This window comes from Crocodylus siamensis, chromosome 1 (assembly GCF_052110815.1).
Source record: "Crocodylus siamensis isolate JL-2025a chromosome 1, ASM5211081v1, whole genome shotgun sequence".
NCBI lineage: Eukaryota > Metazoa > Chordata > Crocodylia > Crocodylidae > Crocodylus > Crocodylus siamensis.
Genome location: NC_143395.1, coordinates 186,369,419 through 186,384,617, shown reverse-complemented (window position 1 = coordinate 186,384,617; position 15,199 = coordinate 186,369,419). Strand labels below are relative to the sequence as shown.

At 41.7% G+C, this 15,199-nt stretch overlaps 1 protein-coding gene across 1 annotated transcript in view; it reads left to right on the top strand.

Annotated features, from left to right (window-relative positions):
- PCSK2 (proprotein convertase subtilisin/kexin type 2) overlaps positions 1 to 15,199 on the top strand; it is a 186,380-nt gene that overhangs the window by 149,146 nt on the left and 22,035 nt on the right. Inside the window, exons 9-10 of the mRNA XM_090051083.1 lie at positions 10,456 to 10,671; positions 12,370 to 12,470. Coding sequence (XP_089907209.1) covers positions 10,456 to 10,671; positions 12,370 to 12,470 — 317 coding nt within the window. The remainder of the gene's footprint in view (positions 1 to 10,455; positions 10,672 to 12,369; positions 12,471 to 15,199) is intronic.

Genomic DNA, 15,199 nt, shown 5'->3' with positions numbered 1-15,199 from the left:
AAGGGCATTTGTACACATGCTCTGGGTTGAGGGAAGGGATGCTTTAATTAGAGCAGGTCTTAGGAACCACTCTAATTAAAGCACCCACAGCATCTCATGTATTCAGCCTGTGCTTCAAAATGGCTGTGGGGGTGTTTTAACTAAAGCTGATTTAATAAGCTTTAGTTAAAGTGCCCTCACCACCATATTGAAGTGCAGGGATGCTGAATACATGTGATACCAGGGCAGCTGGATAATGCTAATTAGCCTGCTCCAGCACATTCAATCAAGTCTGCTCAAAGTGCTAATTAGCATGTGTTGCAGTAGATGTCAGGCATGTGTATAAATTCCCCAAGAGTCTAGATGTGCAAGCCACTTCAGACCAATTTAAACCTCCTGGATTGTTTCAAAAGCACAGTCGGAAAATCAAGTAGTATTTTGAACCTGTCCTCATAGTTTATTTTAACTTTATAAAACTATGCTGCATCCTTGAAGTCATCTCCTCTCAGTGACACCCTTGTAAATGGGAAGATACTATATTTACCTCAGTGGAGTTTCTCTGAATAAACAGCGATGTAACTGGCACAAGAATTTGGGCACTTTTAAAATTATTCATAGCCTAAGGCTGTAACAAGGGTTCTAACTGTTCTTTTCCCTAAAAGCAAGACCAGTCTACTTGTATAACAAGGATAGAATTCAACCATATTACATTGCATTTTCCCCACATATGTTCTGTAATATTAATAAGTCCTTGCTTGAAATTTTTTACTTGGTCAGTTTTAAATGATTGTTTTTAAAGAAACAGAGACAACTCAGTTTAAACTCAAGATGTAGGTATATAATTGCTTCTTTGAGAGTTTCCCAAAACCTAATACGGAAAGAGTTAATTCCTTGCAGGTTTGTTTTGTCTTTTTTAAGTGCAAACATTGGAGTGAAGGTAACAGTCCTGGAAACTCAGAATAGCACTGTAGTTCATGGAAACCAGAAAATTAAACTGACAGGCCTATATTCACTATACAATTAGAATACAATGTAAAAAGTAAACTAGCATTGTGAACAGTGAAAAGTAAATTAGATGTTTAAAATCCTTTTGCTTTTAATAATCTAAATATGGAATACGAAGACAGGATTTATTGTTTAAATATGAAATGTATCTCATCAAAACTCCAACTAGCTTCAGGCATCAAGGACATCAAAAAGTCCTTTTTCAGATATGTGGGGAGCCGGAGGAAAAGCAAGGGCAATGTTGGACCCCTGCTAAACCAGATGGGGCAACTGACAACTGACGCCCAGGAAAAAGCCAACCTATTAAATAGGTACTTTGCATCAGTCTTTCATCAGTCACACGGGATGCCCATGCCTGCTATGGGACAGGGAAATCTGGGTGAGGGGGATCCCCTACCCTCCATCAATGCTGACCTCGTGAAGGAACACCTTGAGAAGCTGGATACCTTCAAGTCAGCTGGCCCTGACAACCTGCACCCCAGGGTACTCAAGGAGCTGGCGAGCGTCATAGCCCAGCCTCTGGCACGGATCTTTGAAAACTCCTGGCGCTCTGGTGTAGTGCCCGAAGACTGGAAGAAGGCCAATGTGGTGCTGATCTTCAAGAAAGGGAGGAGAGTGGATCCGGCTAACTACAGGCCCATTAGCCTGACTTCTATCCTGGGGAAGATCTTAGAAAAGTTTATTAAGGAGGCCATCCTTGAGGGACTGGCCCAGGCTAACATTCTAAGGGACAGCCAGCATGGGTTTGTTGCGGGTAGGTCTTGTTTGACCGATCTCATTTCCTTCTATGACCAGGCGACCTGTCACCTGGACAAGGGAGAAGAGATTGATGTCATATATCTTGACTTCAAAAAAGCTTTTGATCTGGTATCCCATGATCACCTCTTGGCCAAACTGGCTGGTTGTGGCTTTGGCTCCACCACGATCCGCTGGCTGGGAAATTGGCTTCGTGGTCGGACCCAGAGGGTTGTGATTGATGGCAGTCACTCATCATGGTGCCCTGTGACCAGTGGGGTCCCTCAAGGCTCTTTCCCATCCTGTTCAACGTCTTCATTAATGATGTGGACATTGGAGTCAGGAGTGGACTGGCGAAGTTCGCCAATGACACCAAACTTTGGGGCAAACCATCCACGCCAGAAGATAGGTGGGTGATCCAGGCTGACCTGGACAAGCTCAGCAAATGGGTAGACGAGAACCTCATGGTGTTTAACACCGAAAAATGCAAGGTTCTCCACCTTGGGAGGAAAAACCTGCAGCACCCTTATAGGCTCGGCAGTGCTACGTTGGTTAGCACTACAGAAGAAAAAGACTTGGGGGTCATCATTGACCACAAGATGAACATGAGCCTCCAATGCGATGCTGCGGCTAGTAAAGCGACCAAAATGCTGGCGTGCATCCATAGATGCTTCTCGAGCAAATCCCGGGACGTCATTCTCCCCTTATACTCGGCCTTAGTGAGGCCGCAGCTGGAGTACTGAGTCCAGTTTTGGGCTCCACAATTCAAAAAGGATGCGGAGAAGCTTGAGAGAGTCCAGAGGAGAGCCACGCGCATGATCAGAGGTCAGGAAAACAGATCTTATGATGAGAGGCTGAGAGCCATGGGACTCTTTAGCCTGGAAAAGCGCAGGCTCAGGGGTGATCTGATGGCCACCTACAAGTTTATGAGGGGTGACCACCAGAATCTGGGGGAACATCTGTTCACCAGAGCCCCCATGGGATGACGACGTCGAACAGTCACAAACTCCTGCAAGACCGTTTCAGGCTGGACATAAGGAAGAATTTCTTTACTGTCCGAGCCCCCAAGGTCTGGAACAGTCTGCCAGCGGAGGTGGTTCAAGCACCTACATTGAACACCTTCAAGAGTAAATTGGATGCTTATCTTGCTGGGATCCTATGACCCCAGCTGACTTCCTGCCCTTTGGGCAGGGGGCTGGACTCGATGATCTCCCGAGGTCCCTTCCAGCCCTAATGTCTATGAAAATCTATGAAATCTATGAAATCTATGAAAATGTCAAGTGGATATGATAAACTTAACTAATATTAGAGCAATGCAAATTATCTGATAAAAAGTAGGGTCAGATTCAAATAACTGTGCTCATGTTAAACACCTCTTTATTCCTTTGGAGGCCTCATTGAAGTAAAAGGGAATGATTTCATAGATTTCACAGACATTATGGCTGGAAGGGACCTTGAAAGATCATCGAGTCCAGCCCCCTGCCCCAGGGGCCAGAAGTCAGCTGGGATCATAGGATCCCAGCAAGATAAACATCCAAATTTCTCTTGAAGGTGTTCAATGTAGGTGCTTGAACCACCTCCGATGGCAGATTGTTCCAGACCTTAGGGGCTCAGACAGTAAAGAAATTCTTCCTTCTGTCCAGCCTGAAATGGTCTTGCAGGGGTTTATAATCATTCAACCTTGTCATCACTTGGGGTGCTCTGGTGAACAAATGTTCCCCCAGATCCTGTTGAGTACCCCTTATAAATGTATAGGTGCCATTCAGATCACCCCTGAGCCTGCGCTCTTCCAGGCTAAAGAGTCCCATGGCTCTCAGCCTATTGTAGTAAGGTCTGTTTTCCTGACCTGTGATCATGCGCGTGGCTCTCCTCTGCACCCTCTCAAGCTTCTCCACATCCTTTTTGAATGGTGGAACCCAAAACTGGACGCAGTACTCCAGCTGCGGCCTCACCAAGGCCAAGTACAAGGGGAGAAGGACATCCCGGGATTTGCTTGAGAAGCATCTATGGATGCAAGCCAGCGTTTTGCTTGTTTTACTAGCGGCAGGATCACATTGCAGGCTCATGTTCATCTTGTGGTCAGTCATGACCCCCATAAGAAGCTATGCCAATGGATTTCAACCTTTTTTTATTTGCAAACCCCTAAATAATTTTGAATGGAGGTGCGGATCCTTTTGGATATTTTGAATGAAGGTGAAGACCCCCTGGAATTATAAATGTGGGTATTCACACAGTTTTGATTGATCACAGTCATCTTTCACAGTCCCCAGCTTAAACACAGTTTGCAGAACCCCAGGGGTCCATGGACCACAGGCTGAAAATCACTGAGCTATGCAATGCAAGTAAGGGTCAGTGGAACTCTACCAGTTTTCATTAGCAGACAGGTGCACTGGCCCATGAGGATGAGTAACTGCTGTGAGCAAACATTATTGAACCTTTTTGAACCTCAGAATCTTGGTTCAGTCTTTGAACTAAAGTTTAGTTCTAGTCGTGGTTCATTCAAACTATTTCACTCATCTTTGTATTGCACATGACCCTCCCTGATTGTAAAACAACTGAGGAAAAACGTATGGCTTGTTTCTGTATATCTGAATTAAACTGTAATTTCTTTTGATCTCTGTAAATTAGGATTGTATCCAGATTGGATTATTTAGTTCAGTGTCTGAACTCAAAACCTTAAAAATAAAATAAAATAAAAATTCCAGGTTTACCAAAAATAGTTAATTGGAACTCAAAGTGGTTTAGGTTATTAATCTTCAAGTTATTTATGTAAAAAGGTCAGATTTGAAATGTAAACATCACATCAGCATGAAAGGGTAAAATTTTATTTTGCACATGTTGAAATCAAACATTTTGACTCGATTAAAACAAACATTTTGACTCGTTTCAATTTATGTCAAGCCCCTACCCACTTTACAGCCAAAATTGTTCACTCAATTTGACCCACATTTGCAAATATTTTTGGTCTTCCCAAAGTAACATTTTTGCTGAATTTACTATTTTAAATAGTAAACATACCTTTTAAATATAGCATTGCTTGATCATTAATTATATTACAGCAAAGTAATAATTAAAGGTAAATGGAACATGCAAGTGCAGTTCCAAGAAAGGACTGCAAATTATAGGAAGTCACTTGTTATGATTTAAATACATAAAGAACAGCTCTATGCTAGGATAATTTACTGGAGGCCTGGATACACAGTCCATTTATAGCTATGTCATTTACATCAGTTTTGTACATCAGTGTAAATTACATTACAAGTCTGAGCAGGCAGATGAACAATTTGTCTGTAGCTGCTCTCAGTCAGTGGCTACGTACAGGCATTCAGTTTCTCCTGGGAGAGTCACTGCTCTCTCAGGAGAAACCATTGGTGTACAGCTGTTGTGGAATTTTCTCCAACAGCATGAATAGACCCCCCAAGAGAAAAATAATCCAAGACCAACCAGGGTTAAATCACTCTTGTGAAGTTTCTCCTGGGAGAGTGAATGCCTATACAACTTATTATTCTGAGAGAAGCCACAGCACAGTCCTCTAACATGTGGGGGTGATTTGCTCCCTACCTCCAGTAACAGTGGATGTATCTACATGTTCATTAATGCACAGTGCCTACTGCACATTAAATTTAGTACTGGCAAAAGGTAATAATAAATGTGCAGTAGGCTTCTCTACCACGCATTAGCATAATCGCATGCTTTTTCATAATGGTTAATATACAGTCAACTAATACTACTGCATGCTAGCCTAATACCACAGTTTTTGCCGTGATTCTGTAAGGCACAGTCAATCAGTCTACTATGCATTAAGCATCTCATGTAGATGTGCACAGGGTGTTACTTGGGCTGGGCTCTACTACTGCAGCTGAACAGGGAGTACAATGTTCCCCCTTCACAGTCCCACATTATGCTGCAGGGAAACAGGATGACTCTGATCAGTCTGGGTCAGCCATTCAGGCTTCCCTATGCACTGCTGCCATTTGTCACAAAGCAGACTGACTAGAGCATGCTGAGACATGTGCAGAGGGGCCCCCTGGTTGTGCAACATCAACACTACAAGCTTTTCTCTTCAGGGTTTCAGCGTTCAAATGTCTGTTCAGATGCCTTTGGGTAAGTTTTTTTCCATCCAGAGAACAAACCCAGGTTAATTCTCCCAGGTCATGCTGTAATGTATCACAACATGACCTGGCAGGAGAATTGGTAGTAGTCTTCTTGCTTTTATCAAACAGCTATCCTAAGATAGCCATGGGCACATGATGCTTACATCAACATAACTTACACTAGTGTACTTTTACCCCTGACTTCTTTGACTTCTTTCCAAGTAAAATTCTAGATGTAGGGCTAAACATGTTTATGTGCCAGCTCCTTGTTTACACTACAGAAAGTCTGGTTACACCAGTTTAAATGTGGCATGTGTCAAAACACTAGAATTCAGTTACTCCCAGAAAAAAACAAAACTACAGTTAAAACAACCGTAGTTTAATATGTGCCAGTTTAATTGTTTGTGGGTCTGTCTACATGTTGCTGTATGGTAACATTGCTACAGCACCATGCTCTAATACTTCCTTTTGGAAATACTAAAGCATGGCACAGGGAACTGTCTGTCCTGCGCCGTGCACATGGCGCACAGTTAGATTACCCCACTACATTGCCTCCGAGGCATGCTAAAATGGGAGAGTGTGCCACTACAGAGACATAGCTGCTCATCACATGTAGACCCATGCAATTGCTGTGTTGCCATAGCACACTGTATGGTGATATAGTGCATTGCTATGGCAACGCGGGGTGATATATAGCTGCACCCTGTTTGTAGTTTTTTCTAGAATAGCCTTTTGCTCAAAGGAAAAAGGCTACTGTCTGTTCTGCACCATGTGGGCTATTAGAGTGTTTAGCCCAGGGTAACTGGTTATCTGTCCACTCTGGGTCCGTATGTAATGTACACTGATATAAATTATACAGCTGTTAATATGTTGTATGTCCAGGCCATGGAATTAAAGCTAAGTACCACAGTAACAGAGATTTAGTAACCAAGGACATTTGACTACCCAGAGTTCAAATATGAACTGATAGCTATGTAGCTGTTCTGAAAAGATGCAGACATCTAGATTGCACATGGCAGACAAGGCTGATGGATTTCAATGTTTATTTGAGGAATGACAGGAAGATGCCTTATTTGTCACCTGCACTGGCCAATCTGGTGAAATGGCTCCAGGCAATATATTCCAGCCACACCATCTCCTTCACAACAGTCCACACCTGTTTAATGTCATTTATAATTTCTATTGAAAGATTAATTTAGTAATTATGAGCATTTACATTTTTCAGATAATTGAATATGAAAGAATTAATTGTAACACTAGAAGAGAAGGAAATGAATTTTCTCTTATGGGGAATATATTATAGGATTTAACAGAAATGAAACCAATTGGATTCCAGCAAGAGGTTGGGAGGGTTCAGAGTAAAGACTGTAAAAACTAAAAGCTATGGAATTTTTCTCTGCTTTTTTTAATGAGCTCTAACTCCATAGCAGGGACATTCATTGTTATTAAATTAAACAGGCAATTCTGAAACATTTTTTTATTTCTCAAGGGAGAGAAAGAAAAAAATCTATATAACGAACTATAATAGATAATGCCAAAAGAGACAGAAGCTCCCCTGGTGCTGTGTGTTTTGGACTTATGGCAGAAATGGCATACATTTCTAACAGTTTTTCAAAGAAGCCTTTTGCACTTTCTCCCATGCTGCGAGGAGGAATGGCAGAAGCACTCCATAAACATTTCAACACCATCTGGCATTTCTCCTTTAAGTCCCTTCTTAATGCTCTTTTGTCACTGTCCCTAAAAAAAATACTTCACAGATTGACAGCCTATGTACTGAGACCACTGGCCATCATTAACTTTGGTGTCAGCAGAGGCTATGATGTTTTTATCCCAGTGTCCTCCCAGGAATTAACTGTCCTGTTCATCTTAATTAGTCTATACCATGGGTGACTAACATATGACCTGTGGAGCCCCCAGTGGGTCTGGGAATTTGTCAATGAGGGAATTATAGCAGTGAGAATTGCCTCCAGACAGACCCTGTGCCAGTTATTTGGTCTGTAGGATGAGTTGCGCACCACCAAGTAATGCCACTGATTACCTCTCTTAGTAGCCTCCTCTCCTTTTGTCCCTTTCTCTACCATATATGTTTTTTTTTCTTTCTCCCTTCCACTTCCAAAAATCTGACAAAATAGATTGTTGCTATGCAACCTTCTGCCTCTTTGAACCAGCTGGTCTTTAAGGGCACTTTTACACATGCTGGGGGAGGGGGGGGGGAGGGGGCCTGGGGAAGTTCCTGTCTTATTTAAATGCCACAGTGTCACATGTATCAGCATCCCCACATTTCAAAACAGCAGTGGAGGCACTTGAACTAAAGCTTGTTTGATGAGCTTTAGTTTGAGTGCCCCTGCCACCATTTTGAAGTGTGCAGACACTAATACAAGAGACACAGGAGGCTGCTGATGTGGGTCTGCTCTAATGTGCTGAAATTACAGCATGTTGGAGCAGCCTCCCAGCACATCTACAGGCCCCCCACAAGTTCCTCTACCTTCTGCCTGGCTTCAGACTAACACAGCTAACCTCCTCTGTATACAACACTCAGTTGATGCTGCAGAGGTTGTGCTGGCTTCTGCAAACACCTGAGTTTCATGTTGTTTCTGAAATCACCTGGAGTTTTCTGAACTCATGAATCCCTCTCTCTGAGCTGAAACAGAGGGATGGATTACCTGAAGGTTCCAGGTAATCAACGTAAATTACTCAAACCACTGCAGCCTGGAGTGAAGTCTCAACAAAACAGGCTTTCTCAGGCCATTTCTTACATTTTTCCACAGTGATTAAGCAATTCTTTTCCCTCTCTGGTTAGAACGGAGAAGTGAATTTTGGGAAATGGAGAATATTGGGAATTAGTGATGGGAAGGGGTTAAACATTTTTTTAACCCTAGCCATTGGTGATTTAGTTTGAATGAAGATGGTAACCAAGAGCAGTTCTTACTTTATATTACTCAGTTGTTTTAAAAGAGCCTGTCCCAACCAGTAATATGTAGCCTGAGGACTGTAGCCAATAGGAAATGCCAAGGCAAGGGGTCAGCTTTAAATCCCAGTCCTCTCCATGATTTGGATACCTTACTCCAAGAGGAAGAGAGAGGTTTCCTATCCTTGGAATGTGTAGCCTTGAGCCTGCACTTAGAATTTGGGCCTACAGCCTGTATTTAAAAAAATAATGAAATTTTTTTTTTCAGTACAATGGAAAACAATGCTATTGCTGCTAATGACACACAAAAAAAGGGGGATAGTGTCATCTCCCCTTTTATCCAATAGCTTCATGGTAGAACAGTCCCATGTTAACTCTCCCAACTTCAAAAACAAAATAAATTCTGCCAGGCAACGTCATAGAACACAGAAGGGGAAAGCAGTACTGTGCCATCTTCTGTTCATGGCCTAGGCCTCACTAACTACCTTCATAAGAGCAAGTGGGAAGTGGTTTGGTCAGAATACCAGCCACTCTTACCCACTTATAAGGGCAGTCCCATAAATAAAGATGAGAGGGGTTTGCCAGGGCACTGCAACTCCTCTTCCTCTTTTCTCAATGCCTACTGCTACATTAATGCTACACAGAAACAGCCATTTATGTTCTAAACCTTAATTTGTTGGACTGACATAAACCCCATGTTCCTTAGGCTTTTGTTAATACCATATGCATTCTTACAAAAAATTACCCCATGCCCTAAATCTGAAATGACTAACTAAATGGCAGTCTGAGCACCCTTATATTGATTTAAATCAGCTCTTTATAGCCATCATCATCATTATGAAAGTCTTGATCCTAAAAAGATACACAGCCTAGTGGCAGCCAACCTGCTGTGAGATTCACCATGGTATAATACTACGTGCTAGCATGATTAAAAAGTAAGGTTGTGCCTGTTCAATAAAATGTGAGAAAAAATGAGGCATTGTTGTGAATGAGGATTTGGGATAAATAAGAGCTAGAAAAGCACCCTGTTAAAATGACATTGAGGTGTACTTTACATAGATGCTCCATATCTTTCATATATCTGCTCATTAACAGGTCAGAAGATATTTTTTTTCTATCCCTCAGCACTTTGCCTATAACTTGAGAATCATGTTATGGTCTTACATCCTATAAGCATTATTGTTTAACAGGTGCATTGCTTATTGCTCTTGTTATGGTATTAGTTCTACTGTGTTTACAGTTGTATAGGCTGGTTTATTAGTAAAGAGTAAAGCAAACAGATAGGTTGCTATGATGCCCAGAGTGCAAATCTACAGAGAAAAGAAGGTGGCACTTGTATAGGGTTTTTTTAGCCATTGGCCCTAAAATGTTTCTTTCAATCCCAATACATTTAGTGAGCTGTGTCCATTTTAAGACGATGACTTTCCCATGTTTCCTGACACAAATTCCAGCCTCTAATGAATCCATAAAATATCTTAGTATGTGGCAGAGAAGCCGTTGGTGTACTGGGCAGTCAAGGAGACAGGTAGGAACCCTCCACGCATGAAAGACTGCAGGATTGGTTGCTGTTAACAGTAAACTACTAAGTTCAAAAGTCTGTAGTACTCCTGGCAATTTCGTATTGAGACTGATGTATGTTTACCTAGTACCAGGTTTATTCCAGACAGATGGGTGCCTGGTTCCATAGTTTAAACTATAATTTAACCTGACATATTCAACTCCCTTTTTCCACAGGGCCGTGGTGGCAAGGGAAGCATTTATGTCTGGGCCTCTGGGGATGGGGGCAGCTATGATGATTGTAACTGTGATGGCTATGCATCAAGTATGTGGACGATCTCCATCAATTCTGCTATTAATGATGGCCGGACTGCTCTGTACGATGAAAGCTGCTCTTCAACCTTGGCCTCCACATTCAGCAATGGAAGGAAGAGGAACCCTGAAGCTGGTGTGGTGAGTGCAGATATTATTGTGTAGTTCCTCTCCTTGAACTCACCGACATTTGTCCGTATCATTTTCTGCTCAGGAGCAGCAGATGTTCTTTTGTTGAACTAATATTTCCAATGCACGATACCTGATGGTGCCAAAACTGTCAGATGAGATAGACTGTTAATACTGAAAGCAGCAATAAGCCTCCATGCTTTATAGCTTCATGTAGGTGGTGTTCCCTATTTATCAGAACCCAATGTGGAAAGTGAAGCTGAGGTCCATTTATTCATATACATGTCCTCAGAATTTTTAATCCCTGAGCTGACTTTCTCTGTATAATTGGATGATAATGAAGAGTTGAAACACCCAAAGTAACATATCATATTGTATTTGAGCATGTTACCAGTTTAATGTAGCCATTGCTAATTTGTCTATACTTATGTGTATATACTTTATCTATACTTATGTGTATAAGGATAAGGATGATGAAAAACATATTGAAGGCAAAAAAATGTTGAATACTATCAAGCTTATTGGGCCATCTCTGCAAATCCTTACTCTTTGCTAAACTGTTTTTCTGAGCTTGATCTAAGAGTGTGGTTACAGAAGTGGTTGATTATTTAAGAACCATCTCAGAGGGGTCCTTTTTAATAAATGTTTGGAAAAAATCTCAATATAGAATCTTAACATTTTGCTGCTGATGACACATTCCCATAGTTAATTGGACAGTTATCTCAGAGGAGGAGGTGTTATAGTACTATGGTAGCACTGAAGCTCCCTTTAGGTTTAGGACTCCTTTGTGTTACATATTGCAGAAACACAGAACAGTCCCTGAACCAAAGATGAAGCACTGGGGTGAGACTGGTACCAAACATGTTCAAATCTGTGTTGAGGGGAAAACACAATTTCATACTGGAGGGGCATGGTTCCTAGAACAAGAGTTTCAGTATTACAGTGGGAATATACCGCCTGTATAGAACGAATATATTTTAGTATGTTGATGTGTAATGAGGGTTGTCTTCCATTACACTAGTAGCCTTGAGATCATCCACCATGGATCCAGTTCTTAGGGTGTCATACTTAAATATCAGCAGTTGCCAAGAGATGTTTTCCAGAGTTATCTAACTGTAGGTTTACATTATAGCATCCCATATACTTTCTCACGTGTCACAGAATTCTCTCAAAATGTCACATATACATTTTCTGGTAACTCCTGTCAGCTGTGTGCATTGAGGTGACCTACATTACTTTCATTATTATCACTATGTAGTTTGCTTGCAGAGTGTGAATCATGTGTCCTGTGAGTGGCCAGTCCAAATAGAAGATAGCAGCCTGTTACTACTCTCAGGTATTGGCATGTTCCTGTAACTCCAGTATTAGAGGTCTGCTGATGTGCAAAAGGGTTCAAATCCTTCTAATAACCAAGAAGGGGATCTCAGTACACATATGTTTATACAAGAATCATCTGCCTGGGTTTTATATATTAATGGATATTTGTTTCTTACCATTATTAAATCATCTTTCTCCCCCTTCCATATGCATATATTCAGTGTATTTTTATAGGTGATATGTTATCAGAAGAAAATAATTACTTTGATCATAGTGACAAGTAAAAAAATTACTCCAAGGATTTTATTTAACAAACATTGCCTTCCATGGTCTCCACATCTACAGCCCTAAGGAGAATGAAATAGTGTTATTAATTTGCTTATATTGTTACAGGCTACTACAGATTTATATGGCAACTGTACTCTGCGTCATTCTGGAACATCTGCAGCTGCACCAGAGGCAGCTGGAGTGTTTGCACTAGCCCTGGAGGCTAAGTATGTTTCTTTTAAAATCTCTAATATGGGCTTGAGGGAAACAGGGGTGTTGACTGCTGCTGCTGTTTGTTTTTTAAATTATTTCCATGTTACACTAAAGTTAAGCTGTGGGATCCTGATATATGGTGCACCGAAATGAATGAAAACTCATACTGACTTGACTGGGGTTGGAATTAAGCCCTAAGTAAAGGACTCTGGGAGAGTGTCTAAACAAGATATTTATGGTACAGTTGATTAATTAACAGTACAGTAAATGTCTTGGTGTCTGCACATGTGACCCTTTTAGGGCACACAAAACTAATAAACTGTACAGAAGGTAGGACTTATAAATGCAAGTGTGCAGGAGTTCATGTGTAGACTGTGTGCGGCAGTTCTTGTGCCCCACCTAGCCTCTGCGGCACGTGGAGTCCTGAGCTGGCACATTGATCACTGGGGTCCCCTGTCAGCCTGGGCTGTTCTGGCTGGGCCCACTGTGCTGTGCATAAACTCCAGAACAATATACTCCAGAGCTTTTTGCTCCTGGGGATATGTTCAAACAGTGCTTTTGGGAGCGAAAAACTCTGGAGCAATAAGCACCAGAGTTTATTCAAGTGCATTAATCACATGTGTAGATGGACCCCGGATGACTTTATGCTAGTGAAGCATTCTCTCAGTTTGCACAAATCCTCTTCTCTTACATAGTTTTCCTCATCCATCTCCCTCTTCTGTCTGTCTCGTTTTTTTAAGTTGTTCCCAAGCCTCTGTTTCTAGTTAGCTTCCCCTCTAACTCCTATTACTGCCTGTCTCCACCAAAGTGAGACAAGCATTGTTTCAGCCATCTCCATATTCCATGTATCATGTCTCCCCTTTGGTCTAGCTCCTCCCCCAGATCCCTTCTCATGTAAGTTTGCCTGCCTCACTACAGGATCAACAGCAAGGTTCCCAATCCATTCCTTAAGCTGTAGAGATATGGTGAAAGTGATTAAGCACATAGAATAATTTTCTCTATCATATTGCCCTGAACTTTAGCCATATCTTATGAGTTGGGTCTATGCTCTTGAGGGTTCTAGGTTTCTATATCCTAGAGATATAGATATCCTGGGGATCCTAGAAAAGTTCTGGAAGAATATAACTATAGAGACACAACTTAATGTCCAAAATGTAGAGTGTTATTGGATTGGGTTTCGTGGATGAGCCTTCCATTGGTGCCTTTACAAAAAGGTGTATTTCAATCAACGTGGACTATACACTAACTTTAGCCACTGCTGCTGTCCACCCTGAGAAATGCATTACTGACAAGGGAGGTGTACAAAGCATGTAAATCAAACTCTGGAAATCAGAAGATAATCAGAAACATTGTGCAATATATTTTTAATATGCAACTACAAAGCACAGAAACTTTTATAAAACTGAAAAGTGAGCCTCATGGAAGCATATAAATCCTGGAGCTGGGGCTCTTAGGGAGTTACAGAATATTGCAATATTTGTGATGAATTAGTGAGAACCAGCGGTGTTCAATACAAGATTTTGCAGGCTGTGGTCTGCTGTTAGGAGTTGCATTCAGGAGGCCATCTGCAACATGTAACAAAAACGTTATTGGACTAGGTACTGTTGTTAATTCATGCAATTTTATTATAAAAAGTCTCAAGCCCCATGGCCTTTTAAAATCCTCAAAGGTTAGAGTTATGCATACATGTTTATCTGAGATTTAGTTAAAAGAAGAAGATGAAGAAAAGGCTTCTGGCCCTCGTGCCTGTGGTGAGAGGAAAGTGGAAAACATTGAAAATTAAACTCAAAAGGCTCATATGGCCTGAAGGCAAATGAGAAGAACATTAAATTCATTATTTTTTAAAATTTCATGAATGTCAAGCCAGTCTCATCAAGAATTTTGACATACACATTTAAATCTTTCATAAAACAGCCCTATAAATGTATTCTTTTTCTGCTTCACATCATTTCATACTTGTCCTTCCCATTTCCTAAATAGCCTGTTTAGTCTCTGAATCCAACTTGTTTGGAAAATGTTACTTTGAATACAAGTAAGTCTTTGCCATCCCTGTCAGTGTTGGTCCAGTCATTATATGACATTTTTGGCCACATCCAGACAAGTGCAAGCGTGCAGTATATGGTACAACAGACCCATCTGCAGCACCACATGTGAAGGTGTTCCCTGCACTGCTATCTTGTAGTGCATGGGGGGGGAGGGGGTTGACCCTGGGATGTCCCAGGGTCAAGAAAACCCATGCCAAAAAAGCGGGACAGCACACATGGTAGAAGCCTGAAACCAGAGCCTGGCTGGCTAGAATCATGCTCTGGCTGTCGGTTAGGATTTCTGCCATGGCTACAGCCCTGGGAGGCCCCCAGGACCCCAGGTAAGGCTGCTGAGGCCAGCACGGTGGCTGACCCCAGCTTCCCCTACTCCACCAGGGGTAACCTTGTGCATGCCAGAGAGCATGTGACACAGGCATTCCCTGGAGACAAGTAGCAGTGGCACAAGGTCTACCACTACTACTTGTCCCAGGGAAAACAAGCCTCCATGGTTGCCTGGATGTGCCCTATGGGGGGCAAGGATCTGATAAGCTCTAAACTGTTGCATGGAGGGATTTATCTATTCATCAATTTAATTCCCTTTCCCACAGGGAATATCTCATTTGTTTTCTATTGATTAGACATACTTCCTTTTGTGGTAATTTTTACCGTGCCTTTTCTTTTACATTGCTTTAATTTGCCATGTAGCAAGTTTACCTCAA